The 22,569-nt window shown below is 34.0% G+C and overlaps 3 protein-coding genes and 1 non-coding gene across 4 annotated transcripts; 2 read left to right on the top strand and 2 right to left on the bottom strand.

Moving 5' to 3' along the window:
• Window positions 1-90: 90 nt before the first annotated feature.
• Trnav-cac (transfer RNA valine (anticodon CAC)) lies at window positions 91-163 on the bottom strand. The gene has a single exon. It is a non-coding gene; the product is annotated as a tRNA-Val (tRNA).
• A 343-nt stretch (window positions 164-506) lies between these two features.
• LOC106180647 (enhancer of mRNA-decapping protein 3-like) lies at window positions 507-12,227 on the top strand. Its single transcript, XM_013564677.3, has 7 exons — window positions 507-682; window positions 1,281-1,445; window positions 1,657-1,970; window positions 4,255-4,602; window positions 4,900-5,053; window positions 5,357-5,574; window positions 5,734-12,227. The coding sequence occupies exons 2-7, from the start codon at window positions 1,282-1,284 to the stop codon at window positions 6,072-6,074; spliced, it is 1,539 nt and encodes a 512-aa protein (XP_013420131.2). The 5' UTR covers window positions 507-682; window position 1,281; the 3' UTR covers window positions 6,075-12,227.
• A 579-nt stretch (window positions 12,228-12,806) lies between these two features.
• Window positions 12,807-22,395, top strand: LOC106180638 (uncharacterized). Its single transcript, XM_086997447.1, has 17 exons — window positions 12,807-13,021; window positions 13,348-13,496; window positions 13,725-13,820; window positions 14,144-14,303; window positions 14,487-14,532; window positions 14,669-14,827; window positions 15,057-15,112; window positions 15,341-15,478; window positions 15,790-15,967; window positions 16,288-16,395; window positions 16,985-17,209; window positions 17,603-17,705; window positions 18,009-18,256; window positions 18,480-18,708; window positions 18,955-19,050; window positions 19,258-19,434; window positions 22,088-22,395. The coding sequence occupies exons 1-17, from the start codon at window positions 12,837-12,839 to the stop codon at window positions 22,186-22,188; spliced, it is 2,454 nt and encodes an 817-aa protein (XP_086853573.1). The 5' UTR covers window positions 12,807-12,836; the 3' UTR covers window positions 22,189-22,395.
• Window positions 19,848-21,696, bottom strand: LOC147764374 (uncharacterized). The gene is made up of 5 exons (XM_086997506.1): window positions 21,414-21,696; window positions 21,187-21,212; window positions 20,807-20,969; window positions 20,463-20,500; window positions 19,848-20,238 (listed from the first exon to the last, which is right to left on the bottom strand). Exons 1-5 carry the CDS (start codon window positions 21,492-21,494, stop codon window positions 20,166-20,168), a joined length of 381 nt encoding a protein of 126 aa, XP_086853632.1. The 5' UTR covers window positions 21,495-21,696; the 3' UTR covers window positions 19,848-20,165.
• Window positions 22,396-22,569: the final 174 nt, after the last annotated feature.

Here is a 22,569-nt window from a genome sequence, read left to right as displayed (position 1 = left end):
TTGATAGAAAATGTCAATATGCGTCAGGTCAGCATCTGTATCACTTGTTGTTACCACGATTTTCCAACATGGAAAGGAAAAAACATACGATGGTTCAACTGGGGTTCGAACCCAGGACCTCTCGCGTGTGAGGCGAGCGTGATAGCCACTACACTATTGAACCGATGCTTGAGACCATGCGGCTTCTTAAAATAATAATAGTTTATATGCACTGAAATGACGATATCATTAGCTTTTAGATATAATTGTTTATTTAAAATGTTTTTCACATCAAAGGTAAAAATTTAAGTTTATATTCAACATGTGACCTTTGTGCAAGCTAATTACTAGAGTTAAAGAGATAAAGCGGAAGCGGAAGTTTCTTAATTTGTTTTAAGCGATTAAATAATACACGAAATGTACCGTTTTTCTGCTTTTGTTACCATACTAAAGTTTGACTTGATAATATTTTTGATAATGTTTAAGGTTAATCCACGTAATAGCTCAAAGTGACAAGTAAGATGCTTCGATCTTTTTAATCATATTGTAAGCGACAGTTTGGATCCGCCATGATATTTCACGAAAGTTTTGTTTGTTTTGATAGGAAGTAGTTATCAATCTTGGAAAATATTAGCTCACCGAAACTCATTGTGTTGTTTGAAACTTCTTGGGATTCTTTTTTCACCATCGAATATTATATACAGTAAGTATGACATCGTTTTTCGAGAAAAAACAAGTAGTGAGTCAGTTTCTCATTGAATCTATTATCAAATATCTTTGTCAGTGTTCGGTTAACCTCAGCTGTGCTATACAACCTTTGTCTCAGTTTATGCCTTTATATGTAAAGTGCATACTTTGTAGCGTGTAACACCGAAAACTGGGGCAAACGCAACCTTGTATGAAGATTCGCGGTGGTAGGCTCAGCCAGGCGCTTCTCTTGTCGGCTCTTCTGCTTCTCGGCGTTGTAGGTTCCCAATGACCAGTTTTTTTTTCTTCAAGTTGGGAGCCCATTTATCATTTACAAATTCAGGTGCACGTATAGACGTACCAAAGGTTTATCAGGTACACCAGAGTACCAAAGTACCCATATGTACTCCTTATTGTGCTCAATTTTGTTACCATAGTTCTTTCACTATCTAAACCAATGTCCTTGTTTTCTGAAACATCTTGAAGTTTTCATAATACCAGGGATAACAAGTCTGAAGAGACCATATGAATGTTATTTGTTCAGCACAACACATATGTTTGGAAAAATAATCTAGGGAGTTATACTATATATATGGCTATTTATTAATTTTCAGAATGTCTGAAGATTGGATTGGTTGTGTTGTCTCTGTTGACTGTGGTGACACTTTGGGGACTTACCAGGGTCAAGTGTCATTGGTCAACAGGGAAGACCAGTCTATTACATTAATTAAAGCCTTTCGCAATGGAATGCTGTGTGAGGTCCCAACAGTTACACTTAGGTATGCACAAGAAATGACCAATACAAATTGTTAAAATTAAGATTTTGAATTTGGTGCCAAATAACTGTTTGAAAAACTGCAAAAGGTTTGCTGGATCTTTTATCAATAAGACCCAAATCTGTCAAAAAATTGTGAACTGCATATTGATTCTCATATCTCAGTAGATGAAGTGATAATATTTTTAAATCTGTTAGTTGCCTATTCTTTGCAGTGCAATAGACATTCAAGATTTAAAGATTTTGAAGACATCCACTGAAGCTGAAGAGCTTCCAGCAATAAGACATAAAGTCAAGAATGGACATGTTACTCCACCTAATGCTGCTGATGCAGGAGAGGGGTATTTGGATACCACACCTCTGAAACCCAAAGCTAGTAATGATCCTGGGAGAAGGAATGGAAGGTCCAATGGTTACCAGGGAGTGAATGGTCAAGGAGTTAATGGTTTTCCAAATGGAAATGATCAGTACAACTACAGTGTGTCTTCAACAAGAGAAGCAGACTCATTCAGAAAGCGTTCTGGGTCTGGTTAGTAGTAATAGTTGAAGCATCATTTAAGCTGAGGAGACTTAACATTGTCTTTTCACTAATTTCTTTAACCAGATTTTTATGTACAGACACAGATGTGTCTGTACATATTGCCATCACCTGCGTCTGTCGTCGCCGATGCCGATGCCGATGCCGTCGCCGGCGCCGTGCACTTTCCTTGTAAACACGATAAGTGGAAGGCAGTTTTACTTTTTGGCTTTATATTTACAGAGCTGATGAATATTCATAAAACGCAGGTCAAGTTCGAAAATCAGCATGATCGGGCCATTATTGTAGAAGTTATGCTGTTTTTTCACTTTTCAGCATATATGCAACCTTGTAAACACATTTTAAGGAAAACCGTTAGGCCTGTTGTCATGAAACTCACAGGAGTAATCAATCTTACTAAAACGCAGGTTAAGTTCGAAAATCAGCATGATCGGGCCACTATTTTAGTAGTTATGCGGTTTTTTCACTTTTCAGCATATATGCTACACTGTAAACACAATATAAGAAAAACAGAAAGCCCCATTGTCATTAAACTCACAGGAATGGTCAGTCTTACTAAAACGCAGGTTGAGTTCGAAAATCAGCATAATCGGGGCATTATTTTAGAAGTTATGCTGTTTTTTCACATTTCCTCAGATTTCCTCAGATTTAATTCTTAGGCATGTTAACAGTCTTATTATTTTACTAATAAGATACATAAAAGTGTTTGTTTGACATTTCCTGCATCTTTACAACATTGTTAGTTGATTATGTAAAAATGATGGTAAACTTGTTATCGTGTATTGTGTAATAAAGTGTCAAAAATGGAAATAAACTCATATCATTGCAGTTTGTCAGATTCAATCATTCACTATGTTCAGAATCTCAGAATGGAAGAAATTGGACATTTAACACTGTTCTATTGATATTTTTCACATCTCATCAATTTTCTTAGTTGATCGTATAAAAATGGCAGTAACCTATTAATTTTGTTTTATGTTAAAAAAAGTGTTAAAAATGGAAATAAACCCATTTCAGAACAGTGCAGTCTTGTTTACATTTTGGCATTGTTAAGGTGTGACTTTGAAGTTCCATCGGCCTAAAAACCTTTGTAAGTCACGTTTACTATTTGTCCATGATACTAATATTTTATTATTAAAAATTGATGATCATTATGCTGTTAAACATTATGTAATATTGCATCAAAATTTGAAAAAAACCTATTTTGGGCACTGCTCCCATGATGACCATTTAAGAAAAACCATGTCACATACTGTTCTCAAACAGTACAGTTAATATGTAGAGATGTGTCTATACATATTGCCATCACCTGCGTCTGTCGTAGCCGTCGTCGCCGTCACTGGCGCCGGCGCCATGCACTTTCATTGTAAACACGATAAGTGGAAGGCAGTTTTACTTTTTGGCTGTATATTTACAGAGCTGATGAATATTCATAAAATGCAGACCAAGTTCAAAAATCAGCATGATCGGGCCATTAATGTAGAAGTTATGCTGTTTTTTCACTTTTCAGCATATATGCAACACTGTAAACACATTTCAAGGAAAACCGATGAGCTTTGTGTCATGAAACTCACAGGATTAATCGATCTTACTATAACGCAGGTCAACTTCGAAAATCGGCATGATCGGGGCACTATTTTAGTAGTTATGCTTTTTTTTTCACTTTTCAGCATATATGCAACACTGTAAACACAATATAAGAAAAACAGATAGGCCAATTGTCATTAAACTCACAGGAGTGGTCATTCCTGCTAAAACGCAGGTTGAGTTCAAAAATCAGCATAATCGGGCCATTATTTTAAAGAAATGCAGTTTTTTCACATTTCCTCAGATTCAATTCTTAGGCATGTAAACAGTTTCATTATTGAACTAATAAGAAACGTAAAAGTGTTTGTTTGGCATTTCCTGCAATTTTACAACATTATTAGTTGATTATGTAAAAATGATGGTAAACTTGTTATCGTGTATTGTGTAATAAAGTTTCAAAAATGGAAATAAACTCATATCATTGCAGTTTGTCAGATTCAATCATTAAAATTTTGCATCAGAATTGACAGTAGCCTATTTTGTGCATAGTTATTTCCTGTTTTTTGTCTGTACATTTGACAGCTTTGCTGCCTTGTTTTAAAGTAAATCTATAATTGCAGTCCAAGGTCATCATGTTTTAAGAAAACATTTAACTTTTATAAGTAGATCTGTAACTTATAATTGATTTATTTTGATTGATCTCATTTTAAATGTCATTTAATCATAGTGACACATAACTGGTTTTCAGCATCAGACACTAAAACAAATTCAGGGAGAGGTGGTCGTGGTCGCAGCACTCCTAAAAAGATAGAAGGTCGGCGCCGTAATACTCCAAGGGAAGAGTGCTTCAGTGCACCGTCTCAGTCATTTTTAGGAGAATTTGACTTTGAGAAAAACTTAGCTTTATTTGATAAGCAGGCTGTGTTTGAGGAGATTGAGAGTTCTTCTTATCCTGCTGAAATGCAGATAGCTGCACAAAAGCAGCCTCCAAAATACCGGTGTGATGAAAATGTTTTGCAGTCTGGGCCTGTGGAACTGAGGCAGATCAAAATTAAATCCAGTGCCAGTAGTGGAATGGAGAAAGATTATGTCACAGGTAGAACTGACTATAATATAAGATGGTTTGTTGTTATAATATTTAATCATTTACTTTTAAGAAAGATACAGATGTATCTTTGCATGTAGAAAACCAATACAACTGAGAAAAAGACAGAAATGATTATTGAAGAAGTCGGTGAAAGTGTTATTGTTTTGTTCAATAATGTAAACTCTGCTAGCCTGTATGTAAATTATGCATTTTCTCCAAACATACAGGAAATATTATCAGAATTTTAAACAGGAGTAAATTGTTTTGTACAGTTATTTGAATAGGTTGATTTTCAATCGTCTTTAGATGCCGGTTTGGTTGTTCCTTGCATTCCACAAGATTTACGCAATAAACTATTCGAGAAAGCGGAAAAAGCTGGATTTAAGACAGAGCGCTTGCTGGAAGTTGTGGGTAGATCTGCATGTGAAATGGTGCTGCAGCTTCTTGGTGGTGCACACAGGTAAGACAGGTGGTTGCAGTGGGCATGTTGTGTATTCAGAAGACCCACTGATTTAAGTAATGATAGCTTTTCATTTAAAAAAAATACTGAAAAATGTAATTCATTAAATAAAATAGTCTAGTAAGAATTTCATTATCTATAATTAGAAGTATGTTTTTTTTTTAATCTGCAGTTTGTTGGCATATGTGTTGTGATACCAAGTATTGCCTTTAGTTGGCATAATGCCACAGGGTAGCCACTTGTTACTGTTGAAGTTAACATCATGATGAATAAACACAAAACTTTTTCCTTCTTTTTTTGTAGACTCAATCCTCGTAATGCTCACCAGCGCCCCACAGTGGTGGTGCTATGTGGGCCACATATGCAAGGTGCTCAGGGTGTGTCGTGTGCAAGGCAGCTAGCCAACCACAATGTCAATGTGATCCTCTTTGTGCCAAATTTTCTTAAGATGTTGAACTGGCTGGCGGAAGAGATAGCTTTGTTTGAATTGACCAGTGGAAAGAAGACTTCCGATCCAAGTGGTATGTTGAGATGAAAACAAAGACCAGGAGTAGTATTTTTTAAAAAGTCCAAATCACAGACACGTGCATGCACACATACATACACACACACTTTTTATTTTGTGTTATTGTTGACATTATTTTGAAAAGACTATGATATTAAACATGACCTTCTTCCAGGCCTTCCTACATTCCCAGTTGACATAATAATCAACTGCCTGGACAATGGTGAGAATAAACACCTCCGCAGTCAACCATGGTACACCACCATTGTTAATTGGACCAACCAGAGCAAAGCCCCAGTAATGGCCATGGACCCACCAGCTGATGGAGGCAGCGACATACAAAATAAATGGTCCATGTGTCTGGGACTGCCTCTGAACTTGCCAGATAATTGTGGACAGATCTATCTGTGTGATCTGGGACTCCCTAAAGCTATTTTTAAACAGTTAGGGATAACTTACCAGTCGCCATTCGGTCACAAGTTTGTCATTCCACTTCATGTTAAGGCATCCTCATAAAAAGGAAGGAGTGTGGGGGCCCCCTTGGTGAACTTACAAGCTCCTGCCAGTATGAATAGTTGTAATGTTACTGACTGGAACTGTATTATGTCAGACAGTTATGAACATATGGGGGCTTCCAAGAAAATATGTGACTGAAAAACAATATTGCTGATATTTAGAAATGTTAATAAGGCAGCGAGTACTATGAATTTTGATCTCAGATATGGTGAAAATCTAGTGCATGGCCTGACCTAGTCATGATTTGTCAAGAGCATCCAGATAATTCAACTCGAGGTATTTAGTCCTTGGTGCTTGAGTGAAGGACTTCACAGTATTTAAGGATACACTGTAAATGAATGGAAAATGTGACAATCTCTATGTGTATAAAAATGTCAAAGAAGTAGATGCTGTACACAGATGATTCGAACTTGACCAACAATAACAGTAACATTACTGTGTATATAGTCATCAACAGTTCACTGCCATAAAACCATCATCACTTCGCCAGCTTTCATTGAAAAAACTGAGGAAATTATCACAACTTTGAGAGTTTGTTAAAGAGAAGAAAAATATTACGAATGGGACATATATAGTCATCAACATTTCACTGCCATAAAACTATCATCACTTCGCCAGCTTTTACTGAAAAAGTGAGGAAATTATTGCAACTGAAAGTCTGTAAATGAGAAGAAAAATTTTAAGAATGGGACATAATATGGAGATGCAAGAAGGTAAGGGTTGGAAAGGAGAGAGAAGAAAGAATTTAAAAAAAAGACTAGCAGTTGACAGAGAGGGAAAGAAAACAGTATTAAAGAACAATGTAGCTGAAAAGAGGTGGCTGAAAAGTAAAGTTTTACATCATTATCATTCAATTATTAGAAAATCATGTTTGTCGTAAGATGCCTTTCAACAGTCATTTTATTTTTTAAGAAAAGTAAGAAATTGTAGAAAAAAATGAAATTCAAGAAGCAAATATTGTTAGAAAAATGAATACTTAATGTAAAAAATGGGCAGTGCAGTACCACTGAGAACTTTATATATTCATTTATCTGTATACTTAAGTTTTTATGAGAGAGAGTTTTAAAGATGATGTTGTTAATAATCGTGCAAGCAAGATAAAATGTAAATAGTTAATGGAAATGGAAGGTTTGTACATTACCATGTTACTTGAGAAAAATTTTTACATGTACATAATTGCACTGGTTGAAAAGAGAGAGAGAGACAAGGTACTCTCTCTTAAGATTGTTTGGTTTGTAAATATTTTATTACTGATTGATTACTGACTGGTACAAAGAGCAACATGTATATTTACTCTTTGAACCAAAATGTTTGAATGTTAGGATATATTTGCCCATTGTTTAGATACAGTGAAATCTGAAGCTGTCTAAATGATGTACACTGCAGTATATTAGTTTTAAGTAACAGCAACCAGTGATATATGAACCTCTATACTTCCATCCTGGTAGGTGGTAAACAAGTTCTCTAGTGTACAGACAGAATACACTGGTTTTATTCAAGGAAAAGGCACATGTTTGAACCAAATTGAAATAACCCCATTTAAATCAAAGCTGAGTCCACAGACTGAGGATATGATGCATTAAATAAGTATATGCTCACTGTGATAGGCATATACATACTGTGCAAGTGAAGGTGTCCACAACCATTTTGCATAGCTTAGAGTAAAGAAACCTTACAATTGAAGTCTACTGGAATGGGAACTCCCTCGAGAAATGGATACCCTTTCTCTTTGGTTTTCAATAGGATTTTTTTTTTGGTTGCGTTGAGTTGAGTTGGGTTATAGTACTTGGAGATTTTTTTTTTTTTTTTTTGGGGGGGGGGGGGGGAGTATGTAAGAAGGAAACCTCAGTTCTGATGGTTTGCATTTTTATGAACCGAGAAGGAGTTGGAATACACAAATGGGTCTTGTTGAAATAAGATTAATTATTAGGTTTTATGTTTTAGTCCATATTCTGTAAAACAGTCAATCTATTATGGCATGGTATAACTTTGAAGTGAACAAATCTTAACGCAAAAGTCGCCCATGTGAAACCCACTTGCTGAGAAAACCTGCTTATCAAAGAACCATTTATGTGTTTATATATTTGTATATACAAAGAAGGGCTAAAAGCTATGTGTAAATGTGTGTATGTGTATAAAAGAACAAGACACGAGGTATTACAAAGAGCAAAACACTTGTAAGATAATGAGTATCTGATTTATAAAGTAATACTGTTGGCTGTGAAAATGTTCCCATGGAAATTTTAAGCAACAGGTATGTACAGATAAGAATTTGGATTTGATGCTTAAAAAGAAGCGAGTTATTTTATGGTGTTACTAAAGTACAGCAGCTATTTCTTTCTTTTTTTTTTTTTTTCTTTTTTTTTTTTCTTTTTTTTTTTTTCTTTTTTTTTTTTTTTTTTTGATAACTCTCTCTTTATACCTGGTTATTGCAGATGTCAGTATTCACCCAAGGAGTTGTTTGATACAACTCTTTGGTTCACCTATACATTGTTTTCTCCAGAGTTTAAACTGACCATCAGTTTTTAGAGCCAAGTCAGTGACAGTGGGGATTCAGTATTGGTGAGTTTTAGTAAACTGTAAATATAGTTAGTAAATGTTTAAATAAGAAACATTTGGATATTGAGAAAGCAGGAGGTGGTTCTTTGTGACATCTTAAAATATTTTATAATGCAAACTAAATGTGTCCACTAGTTAGATTGGGTACTTATAATTTTTTTTATTTCTGTTATTTTTTTAATATAAGCCAACTTCAACATTTTTCTAGTTTCTAGCAGAAGTCTGCATTTTATGATTTTACACTTAAACTTCTTGGTGTTAACATACTGACTTTCACAAGATATGGCATGAATACAGTCCTACAGGTATGTCCTTTTAAGTTGAAACTCCCCATGTGTAATGCCAGATAATAAATAGGAATCATTTTACAGTATAGGTTTCTCTGATAATAGGTGAAATGTATTTTATACTTTCATAATATAATTTTTCCTACCATCATTTTTTTGTTGGATATTTAATATCTGACAAACTGAATCAAAAGTTTTTATAGGTAAGGGAAGATGAATCCCTGTAGGAAAAGGCAAGTTTTTAAAAGCCTTTATGGCCAAACTTTCTGTCCATTGTAGGATTTGATAGGTGTTTTAAATGATTATATCCGTCAGATTATGTAATGTAATGAAATGAAATACATTAGCATGTGACCTAATGTAAATTGATATTTATTTTGCCAACTCTTTTTTTATTAGGCTGTTTATTTGATATTTTACGGTTTGTGATGAAGCTATCAAAAACTGACTGATGTTTTGAGGTCATTATGTCATCAATATGGTTCTTTATATTGTAACTTGTCTTTGTGTGTTTATATTGGAAACTCTTTGATATGATTAGTTTGTGTGTGTGTGTGTGTGTGCATGTGTGTGTGTGTGTGTGTGTGAGAGAGAGAGAGAGAGAGAGAGAGAGAGAGAATGAGAATTAAAATCGGACTCTTTCCTTTTAAGTAATATTGTTGCATGGTCATGCTTGAGTGATGGTGTTGAGTGTTCCAGGAAGGATGAGTGAGTTTATTGAAGTGTTATATAGGAGACGGTTATATTCATGATAAGTGTGAAGTCAGACATTTATTTAATATGCTGTCTACAATGTATGCACACAGTTATCGTGTTAAGACATATGCTATAAGCTTGGATCTTATTCGTAAAAAGGCACCCATAGAGACATGCATGTCAATGCTCATGCAAATGAGTCACACATGCCTGCGATGGTGCCAGCCAAGTGCAAACAACTGCATACATGTACACACATTTTACACCTATATTTTTGTCTTTGTATTTGCAGTGGGATCTGGATGCAAAAATTAGACCAGACTTATTTTGTTCAGACTTTGGAGAAAATGTGTTTTTTAAGATATTAATTAATCTGCATTATGTTAGAAATTATTGTTTTCCACCGGTCATTTGGGCCTGCAGCTCTAGTTGTTTAAGGACTCTGCCTAAAACCAAGGAGTTATAACTCCTTGCTAAAACCAACCAGAACAAAACTTTAAGAGATGGAATATTGGCAAAGCTTGACTTAGTGTTTGATTCCTTTTAGACAGGAGATTAATACTTGTTCACTTTGATATTAAAAAAAAAATTAATGATATTGATAGTTAAGTTCCTTTAATTTTTGTGATGGTGGTCATCTTCTGCAAACAAGTTCAGCCTTTGTTATTCTTTAGAGCAAAATTATTAAGTAGGCCTTTGGCCCAGTAAGGTAAAGTTTTTATTTTTTTAGCCACAGAGACTTGTGGCCAGGGACTAAGGAGGGGAGGGGGTAATTTCTTAAACTTGTCTGATTCACGATATTTTCATAAAAAAAAATTGGAAAAAAAATTTAAAAAGAAATAAAACAATTGCACAGGGAAGATGATGTAATTGATATTTATACTTGGATGACAGCAGTGGTTGATTTTAGTTTTAAGATAAATTTTTGCAGGTGCTAGATAGCTGTCAATTTGGCCCTTTATTTATTTATTTATTTATTTATTTATTTATTTATTTATTTATTTATTTTCGGGGGGGGGCAGGCTAAAATAAGGATGGTTAAAATAGATGTGACGTGCAGTTGTAAGATGTGTACCCTTTAGAATGGGTGCATTGGAATCTTTTCGTTGTGAGCCAGGGTGCCTTTACAAATGGTTTTAGTGTAGTGGATAATGTATGGTGTACCCAAAGGGTTACATTGATAAGGTTTTCATCAGAATCAGACATGCAGGAATTGATTTTTGTCTAGGATAATTGATAGAGTGTTTATAGTGTTAATTCAGACCCTTTGTAGAAATGTGATGGACACCTCCTATCAAAAGGTCCTGGCATTTCACAGTTGTCAAGGTCATCCTGCCATGTCACAGTTGCTAGGCTCATGATCTGACGGTGGTCATGTCATGCTTAGGTGTTTAGGAAGTGATGTTAAGCACATGTCTGGACTTGTCGTCTAGCCTTCTAGGCTCTTTGTGTTGGTCTAGATCTGGCGGTAAGATATGGAAATTGTAAATCCTAACATACGCATCTCTTTTATCTTGTTTTAATTTCTTTATTTTGTGTTTTTTTATTTTTCTTTTGATGACAAAGATTTGAACAGTGCATATCTTCAATATGAATAAGCAGGGTCTAAGAATTGTTGCCTGCCCTGAGATTGTATCAGAATCTCTGAATATCCAGTGTATAAACATTTCTTTAGTAAGGTTAGTCTGTCAAGAATGAAGTGAAATTTTACTACAACAATTGTATTTGCTTTAGTTTTGGAATCATTTAGACTAATAGTTAAATTGACGTAAAATATAATTCAAAATAAGTGTTTGTTACTGCTTGAAATTTGTTTGAATCGGTATAATTTTAGTAATCTGTATTTTAGTATTTGGTTTTACTGTATTCACTACATATAGAATAAACATATCCATTTATGTTTGAAATAAGTACATGAACTTATGATGTTGGTAACTGTTAAAAGAAATTATACTTGATGTGTTTAAGTTAACAAAGTGGTTAATTTTGTTTTGTTTGTGAAAATTGATTTTTTTTTGAATGGTGAAATAACTTGTAATTTTTAAATTAAGTTTGCAGATAATGTACTGATGTATTTGGCTGTTTTACATGTTATGATAATAATAGAATTTATCTTGGAAATTGTTACAAAAAATTATATAGATATGGTGACAAATATTAAAAAAATTGAATTATTATCATGGAAAAAATACTTTCACTCAGTAATGTGTAGAAGCATGTTTTTTGTAACGTAAAGAACACTGCAAGCAATAATTTTAAGAAAAGAATAGTATTACCTTTATTCCCAAATATTGTACTGGTTTGTCTATAGGATGGAACTTTTAGATATTATAACAGGTATTGGATTATTTCCTATAAGTTATATATGTATGACAATATTTGTGCAAAGAAAAGCATGCCCTGAGATTGTTCTCTTTTTGGGTTAAACAAAAAGTAATTTTTAATGCAAAACAATTTTCTTTTTTTAATGGTTTAGGAAATAAACCAGCTTTGTTGAGACAATTAATTTTGAGGTGAAAACAAATTTATAAAAATGTGAACGCTTACAAATTAAATGACTAATTGTAGGTTTAACTGAAAAACAGTGAAATAAATACCTGCTTTGAATCAACATCTTGGTGTTATAAAGTGACTTTTACACATTCTATATTGAGAAAAATTATAAATGTAGATGGCCAGGAGAAATGTCTAGCTGACGATTTGATTTAAACACTGGTAGAAAGTATGCTGTCAAAAGTGTTGGAACATACATGAATTACTATCTAGTTCTCTTGGAATTTCGATTAAAATTATTGGGGCCGGGGTGATGAGAAATATACTGTCATGAGTGCAGCTGCCATGAAATTGCTTACACAACTGTGTCCCAGCTTTAACCCTTGTCAACTGTGCTTGGACCTGATAAGATATCCCAAGTGCACTATTATCACACTGAAGGCAGGTATGGTGAGTAAGAAATGCATTAAGCTTATACCACAATTTCTTCAATAAGTTGTAAAGTATTGATAATTTTGTTTGAAGGCGCCCATATTTCTTTTTTCATTCGTTGTGTGTAAATGTAAATGCTTCCCACAAAAGAAGTCGATGATTGATAAAACATTTACAACTAACATTTTGTCTGTTATATCAAAATTGTAGAACACTTCAAAAAATGATTATTTTAGATAATTTGGTCTGACGTTTTTATAGAAGCAGCCTGGGAAGTGATTATTGAAGTTAAAGGATGAAGTTGTACATATTGCTGTATTCAGCACTACTCACTGCTCATCTGGTTGTGGGACAAGAACTCTTGGAAAATGGTGGGTTTGAGAATGGGAACTTTAAAGGAAATTGGCGATGTGGTGGCTGCACAATGGAGCAGTCCAGTCTGAAGCATTCCGGACAGTTTAGTGTCAAAGTCACAAAAAGGTAATAGAATTGCATATAGTTATCTGAAATGATTAGATCCATTATAAAGACCCTTGCCCACTTTCTTACAAATTAGTAGTTTCCCAGCAAAAAAAAGTATTCTTAATTTCAAGGCGAATTATAAAAAGTGAAGCCTCTATCTATTTATTCAGATCCAAGGTGCCAAGAAAGGGAGAGCCTAATGCTTCATTTTGTCCTATATATCATTTCAGATCATGTTCCTTCTTGGTAATGGTTTGTTGCTGACAAAATGGGGGATATGGGTTGCTTTGTATCTACTTGTGATCAGTAACTTTTTGATGTCTTTTTTTTTTTTTCGAATTCAGGACATCCTCATCCTCTGGCCCAGTGCAGAGAGTGAAAGCTACCAAAGGAGCATTCTATGAGTTTGAATCATACGTCCAGTTGCTAAATGACCAAGTGGGTGTGGTTCAGACAAGGTTGGAGGCTTGGAGACATGTCAGATATGCAGATGGTAATTACAGAGAGGTGTGACATTGTGAATATGAAAATTAACTGATCCAAAATGTAATTAAATCAAACTTTGCTTGACATTGTATGAGTATAGAATTTATTTTTGAAAATCTTGCAGTCATTATGCTGCCTTAGAGTATAAAAAGATCAAGTTTAAATGGTGTTTTTTTATTGCTACAAAGCAAAAATATTATCAAATTGTATGTTACTGATATTTGTTGTTTTCAAGGTAAAGATGACTGGAAAGCAGTTGCCATAGGACCTTACCTCAGATCCACAGATGGATGGAGGAAAGTAGGGGGATCTTTTAGGGCACCTGATAAAGGTATGAGACAGTACAGGGTGGACAAGAAATTTATAATATTATTAAATATTAATAGATTTGTTGTATGTGGGTCATTTATTGCTTACAGGTATGGAAAATTCACTGTGACACAACACCATCATTGTTATCTTTTATTGACTTTTTTCAAATGTTTCTAGCCACAACCCCCCGCCCCTTGCAAAATTTAAAAACATTTGGTCTTTGCTGTTTAAATCATCTGTGAGCATGGTGATGTGGTGATTTATGTACCTGCAGGACACAGAAGATGAAAAATATGTGAATATATGTAACATGAAATGGTGCCAACCTTTTCCTTCTATCAGATATGCAGTTCCTTGAAATATCTCTTAGAGGACCAGATCCTTCAGTGTCATTCCTTGTTGACAGCATCTCAATGAAGTTAATCCCAGAGTTAAGTGGAAATTGGAAAGCTGATGCACTTCAAAGAATTGAACAGATCAGAAAAGATGATCTCACCATCAAGTATGGAAACACCAACAACTTAAAGTGACTATTTGAAAGTAAAAATGTTTGTACATTGCCTTATGTACACCTCTAGGGTTTGACTTGTATGTTCTATTTGTTAGCACATCTGTAAAAATTGCAGTTCAAAAAGATGATGAACAATTAATGTTTTATAAAAAATTAACTTATCTTTTATTGTAGTTTAACCATAGGAAGTGAGTATAATCTGGATGATGTAGAGGTAGAGGTGAGTAAAATGAATGGATCCATTTATTCCTAGAGAATGATAAAATTTTTAAAACATCAGTTTTGTGGAATGAAATTTTTGTAATGAGAATGACTTTTACATTTTGATAATTTGTTTTTTGCCCAAATATTTCTAGGTAAAACAGACAAGCAGTGCATTTCCCTTTGGGGGAATGATAAAAGCCAGACAAATTGTAGATCCTAACCAGATTAAGTACAGACAGTTTGTGTATGACACATTTGAGTGGACCACGATATCAAATGCACTCAAGTTTAGAATGATGCAGTGGAAACAGGTAATGGAAGATATTTTATTTAGTTCACAAATCATATTTTGTTGCAATAAATAACAGTGGCACATTTTCATTTCTATTGTACATTTTTTTATTACATGCCATTTTGTTTTGTTTTACTTATTAAAACAAAGTTAGTATCAAAAAACTTTCTTTTGTAAAAAGTTATGAGAATTGAGAGCAAAAAAAAAAAGAAAAAAAAAACTGACCCAATATTAACACTATTTTTCAGTATCCAATCGATTATGACACACCACGATTAGCAATAGAGGAGTTGCTGTCTCATGGGTGGGTTTACCATACAGAAAAGTTTAGAGTGAAGAATGTAATTATTTATAATTTCATTGCTTTTTATAATTATTATTTATCAATAAAAACATGTTTGGCCCAGTTCAAACTTATTTGCATTCTTGAATTTCTTTAAATTGTTAATATGTTATTGAACTTTAGTGTGTAAATCTGTAATAATTATTCTTTTAAGTAATTGTTCTTAAAAGGTGAACATTCATATTCCAGTGTAAAGATTCGAGGTCACAATGTTGTATGGGGAGTTGAAGACAATGTTCCCAAATGGTTGAAGACAATGACAGCAGATCAGGTGAAAGCAGCATTAGATGCCAGGATTCAAGGTGTGGTAGGGACCTTCAAGGGAAAGTAAGTGTATTTTATGTGCATATTGTGTTTATGGTTCCTTTTCAAGAATAAAGTCCTTGTGAAAACATGGCAGGTGTAAATATGTCAGGTACATGTATATGTTAGGTGTAATGCTTAAGAGGCCAGAGCTATTTACAACAAACTGAATGATTCAACACATACACACAAAACATGAACCAATTTTAATTCATTGTAAATTTTATTTTGAATATAGAAGATTGTGATATTGAAGCCCTTTCTTTTTCTTAGATTATCTACAAAATTATTATTATTATTATTATTATTATTATTATTATTATTATTCTGTGAAGTTTGTCTCACTGGGATGTGAACAATGAGGTAATTGCTGGACATGGAGATTGGTTTGAGCAGAACACTGGAGACAGATACATCACAGAGAAGATGTTTCAGAAGATTCACTCCATAGACCCAGACGTCAAACTGTTCCATAATGAATTCAGAGTCATCAACTCAGGGGCTATCACTGATGTAAGTGTTGTATATACATTTTCAGTGGTGAATTGTTTCCACTGTATGCTAAAAAAGACGTGTTTATGGTCAGTTTTTATTATGAGGTTTTGCAATCAATGCATTATGTAATTTCATTACACAATCTGTTATGAAATAAATGTTTAACCTTATCAGTAATAAACTCTCTTTTCTAATAATCAAGGTAACTTTTTTTATTCATTTTATGTCTGCCTAAGATTAACATTGACACAACAGTACAATATTTTGCTCACAACATGACTGCTTGGTTTAACCTGTATTTTATGTCCATTCAATTTTATAATTGTGTGTGTTTTCAGGCATATGTGGACATGATACAGGAGTACAAAGCTAAAGGTCTCCCTTTGTATGGTATTGGAGTACAGGGTCATCTACCAGTAGGACCACCAGATATTCTGAAAATTCAGGTACCCATATAACGATTAATATTTCATTGGTATTTCCCTTTCCTTTCATTGATAGTAGCATTAGTTCTGGAAAGGATTTTGGTTTAGTAAAACATAGTTACTAATTTTATGGCAACATATGCCCATCAAAAAGATTGTATTGTGTTTTATTTTGTTTTGTGTGCCACTCTTTCAGATATGCTTAAGATTGAGAAGGACAAAGAACTTTAGAATCAGATGCTTTATTTACTTTTTATTCTCAGTAAATGCAAAAAGGGGGTTAAATATATATATATATATATATATATATATATATATATATATATATATATATATATATATATATATATTTTTTTTTTTTTTTTTTTTTTTTTTTTTTTTTTTTTGCAAAACGAGTACATATTGCCTGGTCTGTATCAATATTATGATGCTTATTTGTCAAAACTGTTGGATGTAAAAAAATATGTGCACTTAAGTCATTTGGTAGATTGGTTGAAATTATTATGTTGTTATATAATATCGTATATTTTAAATATTTTACATGACATTTTCTTCATGTGGCTTAACATACCAAATATAAACTCACATTTGTTCTCTGCTTTAATTCCAGCAAAACCTGGACAAACTAGCAGTGACAGGTCTCCCAGTGTGGATCACAGAGTTAGACATAGAGAGTAGTGATGTTGCCAAGAGAGGGGAATACTATGAGGATGTGATGACCTATCTGTTCAGCCATCCTGCAGTCCAGGGGATTATACTCTGGGTGTGGCATGATAATGGGAAACCATGGAGAGATAATGTGAACTTGGCACAGGGCAATGGAGACGCATTTCAGGTGAATTTAAGAAGGGTGATTTGTTGAGTATTTATTGTCTCTGATCAATGAAAAGGCTGTAGAAGGGAAATTAAGGATGTGTTAGATGATTTGATATCTCTTTGTGCAAAACATATTACCAAACTTACTTACTGAATAGTCTGCTGTGATTGTGTCACATTGTTTTGCACTAAAAGGCAAAGATTGTCTTTCTTTCATGTTTTCTAATGACGCCCAATGATAATCATATAATTGTCTTTAGAAAAAGCAATTCTTCACTTTGTTGCAATTTTGAAAGACAATTTTTTGTGTATATTGATTTGATATCTTTTTAAGTTTTATCAGTTGCAGCTTTCAATTATCATGTTTTTTTTTATCTAGCCAAGCCTATTGTATTAATTCTCAATATTGCAGGTAAATGCAGCAGGATTGAGAGTCAGACAATTACTGAAAAAAACTTGGAGAACAAATGTGGTTCAAAAACCCACTGCTCACAGTAGCACCCTGAGACTCAGAGGTAAGATATACCAGCTAAATGTATTAGGTTCCTTGGTTAATTTTACATTCATTTCTACATGTACTGCAATATTTGGTTTGAAAGCAGCATGTCATCCAATTTTGTCATCTCTGTGTTGCTGGACTGTAACTTTCAGCTGGCTGGACTAAAAATGTAGTAACTTCAATAGAATAGGGGGGTCTATAGTAACAACTTCTTATGACCATATTAGCAGACTATATGAATTTACTGCATGATAGGATGCCTAGTTTATATTACTGCAATCTCCAGATGTGCAATAGTTTTCTTTCCCATCCATTTCAGGATTCAAGGGTGAGTACACAATCACCATTAAAAACAAAGGGGCACCAGTGACACAGAAGTCAGTAACCCTTGGACAGGGAGGTGTGACTACAAGTTTACAAGCTGGCTCCCTGTCTACCACTACACTATCATCAGGTCTAACCTGTGTCAACAGATGGTCTGGGTTTTCAGAGATTGGAGATGACAAACCTGTTGCAGTTCCTTGTGGAAAGGGAGAAATAATGACTGGGTGTTCTTCTAGGTCAAGAGTGGGTATTTTTGCCTCCATTGGAAAGTAATGAATACAAATATCAAATAGGGCTTCAAACCAAAGTCATTTTCCATTCTTCATCATTCTAAATGAATTAGAGCTTTTCAAACCAGCATGTTGTGTATGTGTGTGTTGGTATTTGTTTCATTGGATTTTGAGTGATAATTGAAAATTATCAGAATCTAATGGTTGTTTCAATAATTATGGATATTAATTTTTAGGATAATAAAGAAAATCGGGATGGAGAAGTATTTGGGTGGGATCCCACAATCAATCAGCGTGTATGCAAGGCATATAATGGGCATGGATCTACAGCCCCTGTACAGGCCATTGCTAGATGCTGTAAGGGGCCTTCAGATTTACAATGTAGTTATTCAAGTTCACAGGTTTCTGCAAAAGGTGATGGTGAACAAGCTGTGAGGATGTGTCCTGCTGGAAGTGTGCCAACAGGTACATTTTTAAGTTAAAACTTTTAGGATAATAAAGAAAAATAAAGGAATAATCAGATAAAGGAAATAATATTAGATAATAAAAATAATAGTGAGAAAAATGCAGATGATCTAATCATTTTTATATAGTGAATATGATTACTCTGTCTTTTAAATATAGTTTTGTTGTGAAGTTTAACTTATTATTTTGTTAATCGTGTTGTACTACATATCTACACTAAAACATTTTTTCACTTTTTTATTTTAGGTTGCACCACCCATAATTATTTTGCAGCTTTTGATGGATCTTTTCCTAAAATGAACAAGACAGCTTGTGTTGCACAAAATGATGGGGTAAAAGGCGGTAAGCACAAATTAGCAGACAACCATGAAAAATGATAAAAACCACTAGGTAAAATCACCTTCCAGTGTTGTGCAATTGTTGTGTACGATATGTTGTGCAGGTATATTGTCTCTGTAGTACTTGATGTGATAAGTGATGTAATGAGGTGTTTGTTGTTAACAGGTAAAAAAATCACTACTATTTTCAACTGTTTATCATTGTCTTCAGGTGTGTTCTCTCATGCTGCCTGTTGTAAAGCAAATGGCCTCCAGTGTGTAGTGAAATATTCAGACCGTAGTGGTGACTTTAGGGGTAATATCACTGCAGTGACTTGTGATGCAGGATATACCATCACTGGGTGTAATGTCTTCAATGAGTTTGGTGGCACTGCAGGTGCATTTACTGGTAGGTACATAGAGAATTTCTGTAAATACTTGCCCTGTAGAAGACGGAGAGAGAGAGAGAGAGGTGGACAGACAGACAGACAGCTAGGCAAGTGGGCGGTCTTACAAACAGACAAAGGTTCTTCATGTGGATAAATTTTAAAATCTCCTGCGCATTCTTAGCTATTTTAAAACAGACCTACCAACTGAGCCACCAACCTTAGTCCCTTTTGAGAAAACCACAAATCTTACTGGATTCTAAACTAACATGTGGACTTGGAAATTGGAAAGGTGGAGTCATTACCATACCCAATGCAGCCAATTTATGCATTTACTTGACTGTTCTTGAAAAACTGATGCTATGATATTTTTCTTATATTTAAATGCCAAAATGAAACTAAAATTGATGGAAAAAAGAAAATCACAAACAAAATCTGACTTCATAATACTGTTATTCGTTACAAAGGAAACAAAAATATGTACATTTATATTTTGATTTGAATATTCAGTCACAGTATATATACAGAGAGAAACAACAGATATTTTATGGATATTTGTAAGTAATAAGAAAATGTTAAGTAGATAAATAGTTTAGTTTTCTCCACTTGACTATTCAGTCACAGTATATACAGTATATATAGAGAGAAGGAAACAACAGATATTTTATAGATATTTTTAAGTAATAAGAAAGTGTCAAGTAGATAAATAGTTCAATTTTCCCCATCTTCAGTGTATGTAGATATGTTCAGGGATTTAACCCTGTTCCCCATCCTGGCAGTGCCACAAAAACCACTGGTAGGGCATAGTCAGCTGTAAGCCAGCAGAGCTGAAAGAGAAGGTGCATAAGTAAAATATTTTGATGAAAGGAACCAAGAAGTTGAAGGAACTCAAATATTAAAAAATCAGAATTTCTATGTATCTGCATTCTGAACAAAAGGTCACACTGCATGCACCGTAAACAATGTTTCTCATATCTAAGATGTCATAATTTTTTCTTGCATATTATACATAACTATTCCCATACATCAGTTTCACTATAGATGTACTTACTCAACCAATATCCCAAGCTCTGTTGCAAAATCTTCATCCTGAAAGTTATAAACATAATTGTGAACTATTTTCAAAAAGTGATCATTGTCTAAGTAAATGTATTTTATGAAGTAAACACCCCACACAATGTTACAATATGCAAAAGAAAGTAGACATTGTCAGTCAAATGTGTATTAGAAAAGAAAACATAATAATGGACTATTTTGTCCAAGACTTATTAAGTATCTACACAAAAAAAAAAAAAAAAGATTTTAAAAACTTCATTGATTTTATTTGTCTTGCTCCAAATGAACCACAAAAAATTGCAATCATGAATTCATTAGTAGTCTAATTAAATCTTTTACCCCCTCCATTTTGGCCCTCTTTATGCGGTCCTCTATTATTTCCCACAGCTCTATCCCAGAAATATCCAAGTTAGTGACTACGTCAAAGAACTCTCTTGGGTCTTTGGTTTGCTCAGCATAGTCTAATTTCTCCACATCAGTGAAGTAAAATTTCCTAGGCATGCTATGCATGAAATAAAGTAAATGACGCTACTTTATTTTCTGTTTTGAACACTGTTATGTTAAGTTTGATAAAAATGATTGACTCAACAATGAATTTCATACCATTGGTGGTTAGTAAATTGGATCACTTGTAACATAGACCATACAAATGTGTTAATATAATACATTTTAATATCGTTAATTAATGTGAAATAAACTGACTAAATTAAGTAGCTTACCTTATATCTTCAATTGCATCGCCCGTCTGAAAAGATAAATGGAAAAATAAGATGTAATACAATGATTTGGTAAAAGTTGATCGTAGAAATGTGAATTTTGGGCTTTTTCTCAAGATCGAATATGATTAAGGGGATAAATCAACAATCACTTTCTTTCTCACCTTTTCCGGATCCGACATACATGTGTTAATTTTTACTGTATTATCTACTGAGAAAATGCGTTTTACCTTAGCAGCAACGCCCCGCTGCTTGATGAAGTCACTGCAGCACTGAACTGCAAAAAACACTAGGTAAGAAAGAACAAACATTGTCCACAAATTCGCCAATACTTTTGCCTGTCTACTCGCAAACAATTATGTATGCAAAACACTATGTAGTCAAGATAATGACGTCATGGGTTTATGATGTCACAGCAGGGTACAACCAAGACGTCATGACGTCAGATCGCTTCAGACACTTCGGGCTTCTGAACAGATGAACTCGGAAAACACACTCAAAACACACAAGAACATTTGTTTTTAAATAAAAAAATGAATGAACAAGAAAACTGAGAAGAAAGAAAATACCAAAAAGTTAACGGTAATTAAGTGAAACAAGCTCAGCGACTGACGTGCATATGATTGTTCATATATTACAAAATGTAAATGTTCATTTATTACAACATATGCACGTTGATAATGCTTTTTGCGAGTATCAATAAATATTCACTGGGTGCGACATCTAATTTCACTTACAATTATAAATGTAAAAATAACCGGTTGCATCTTTTCTCAATTACGTGACAATAATTTCGAATTCGGCTTACCGTGAGGTGGAAAGAAGTAATCTGTGAAGAAGTGTGTCTTTATATTTTTAATGTACTATAGTACCCAGCTGAGATAATGATTATTTTTTATCTTAGGAACATGGGGAGGTGATCATCACTGCCTGGCTATTAATGGAAGGAATCGCAACTCGCCCAACCAAGGAGTGTATGCTGTAGCCACTTGCTGCAAAGTGTGATCACAGGCGCTACAGATACTGTGTAAAATGAGGACTTAATCAGTAAAATCAATTCCAATCTGCCTCATATTGCTTAGAGTTTTAGGCTGTCACGAGGATAATATGTTTGTTTAAAAGAATCGATTTATTTTGTTCCAGTGTTCATACATGTAGCGTAAAAATACATTATTTTCACGATATAAAGTAGAACCGTTTTGAGAAACAAAATTTATTCACTGCAGGTGGAATCGATTGTTAATGTGATTCTTTGAGAACCACTTACTTCCATTCAATCTTAAAAGCAGATGTACTTTTATATGTATGTCTTTGACATATACACGCCATCAGCTGAATTTTGTTGGGTAGTTCACGTTGCTGTATGATAACCACGTATGTAATATT

This window comes from Lingula anatina, chromosome 1, assembly GCF_051362555.1.
Source record: "Lingula anatina isolate TDL-2025a chromosome 1, LinAna3.0, whole genome shotgun sequence".
Taxonomy (NCBI): Eukaryota; Metazoa; Brachiopoda; class Lingulata; order Lingulida; family Lingulidae; genus Lingula; species Lingula anatina.
The sequence above is the reverse complement of the archived record's forward strand: the minus strand, read 5'-3'. Positions and strand labels throughout refer to the sequence as shown.

Bases quoted from the DNA above. Each gene is read 5' to 3' on its own strand.
- LOC106180647 (XM_013564677.3), top strand. From the start codon at position 1,282: ATGTCTGAAGATTGGATTGGTTGTGTTGTCTCTGTTGACTGTGGTGAC. The intron at 4,603-4,899 runs GTAGAACTGACT...AATCGTCTTTAG, and splicing joins GGAGAAAGATTATGTCACAG to ATGCCGGTTTGGTTGTTCCT. The intron at 5,575-5,733 runs GTATGTTGAGAT...ACCTTCTTCCAG, and splicing joins GAAGACTTCCGATCCAAGTG to GCCTTCCTACATTCCCAGTT.
- LOC106180638 (XM_086997447.1), top strand. From the start codon at position 12,837: ATGAAGTTGTACATATTGCTGTATTCAGCACTACTCACTGCTCATCTG. The intron at 17,706-18,008 runs GTAAGATATACC...CATCCATTTCAG, and splicing joins TAGCACCCTGAGACTCAGAG to GATTCAAGGGTGAGTACACA. The intron at 18,709-18,954 runs GTACATTTTTAA...TTTTTATTTTAG, and splicing joins TGCTGGAAGTGTGCCAACAG to GTTGCACCACCCATAATTAT.
- LOC147764374 (XM_086997506.1), bottom strand. From the start codon at position 21,494: ATGTTTGTTCTTTCTTACCTAGTGTTTTTTGCAGTTCAGTGCTGCAGT. The intron at 20,970-21,186 runs GTAAGCTACTTA...TTTCATGCATAG, and splicing joins GATGCAATTGAAGATATAAG to CATGCCTAGGAAATTTTACT. The intron at 20,239-20,462 runs GTAAGTACATCT...CTTCTCTTTCAG, and splicing joins GAGCTTGGGATATTGGTTGA to CTCTGCTGGCTTACAGCTGA.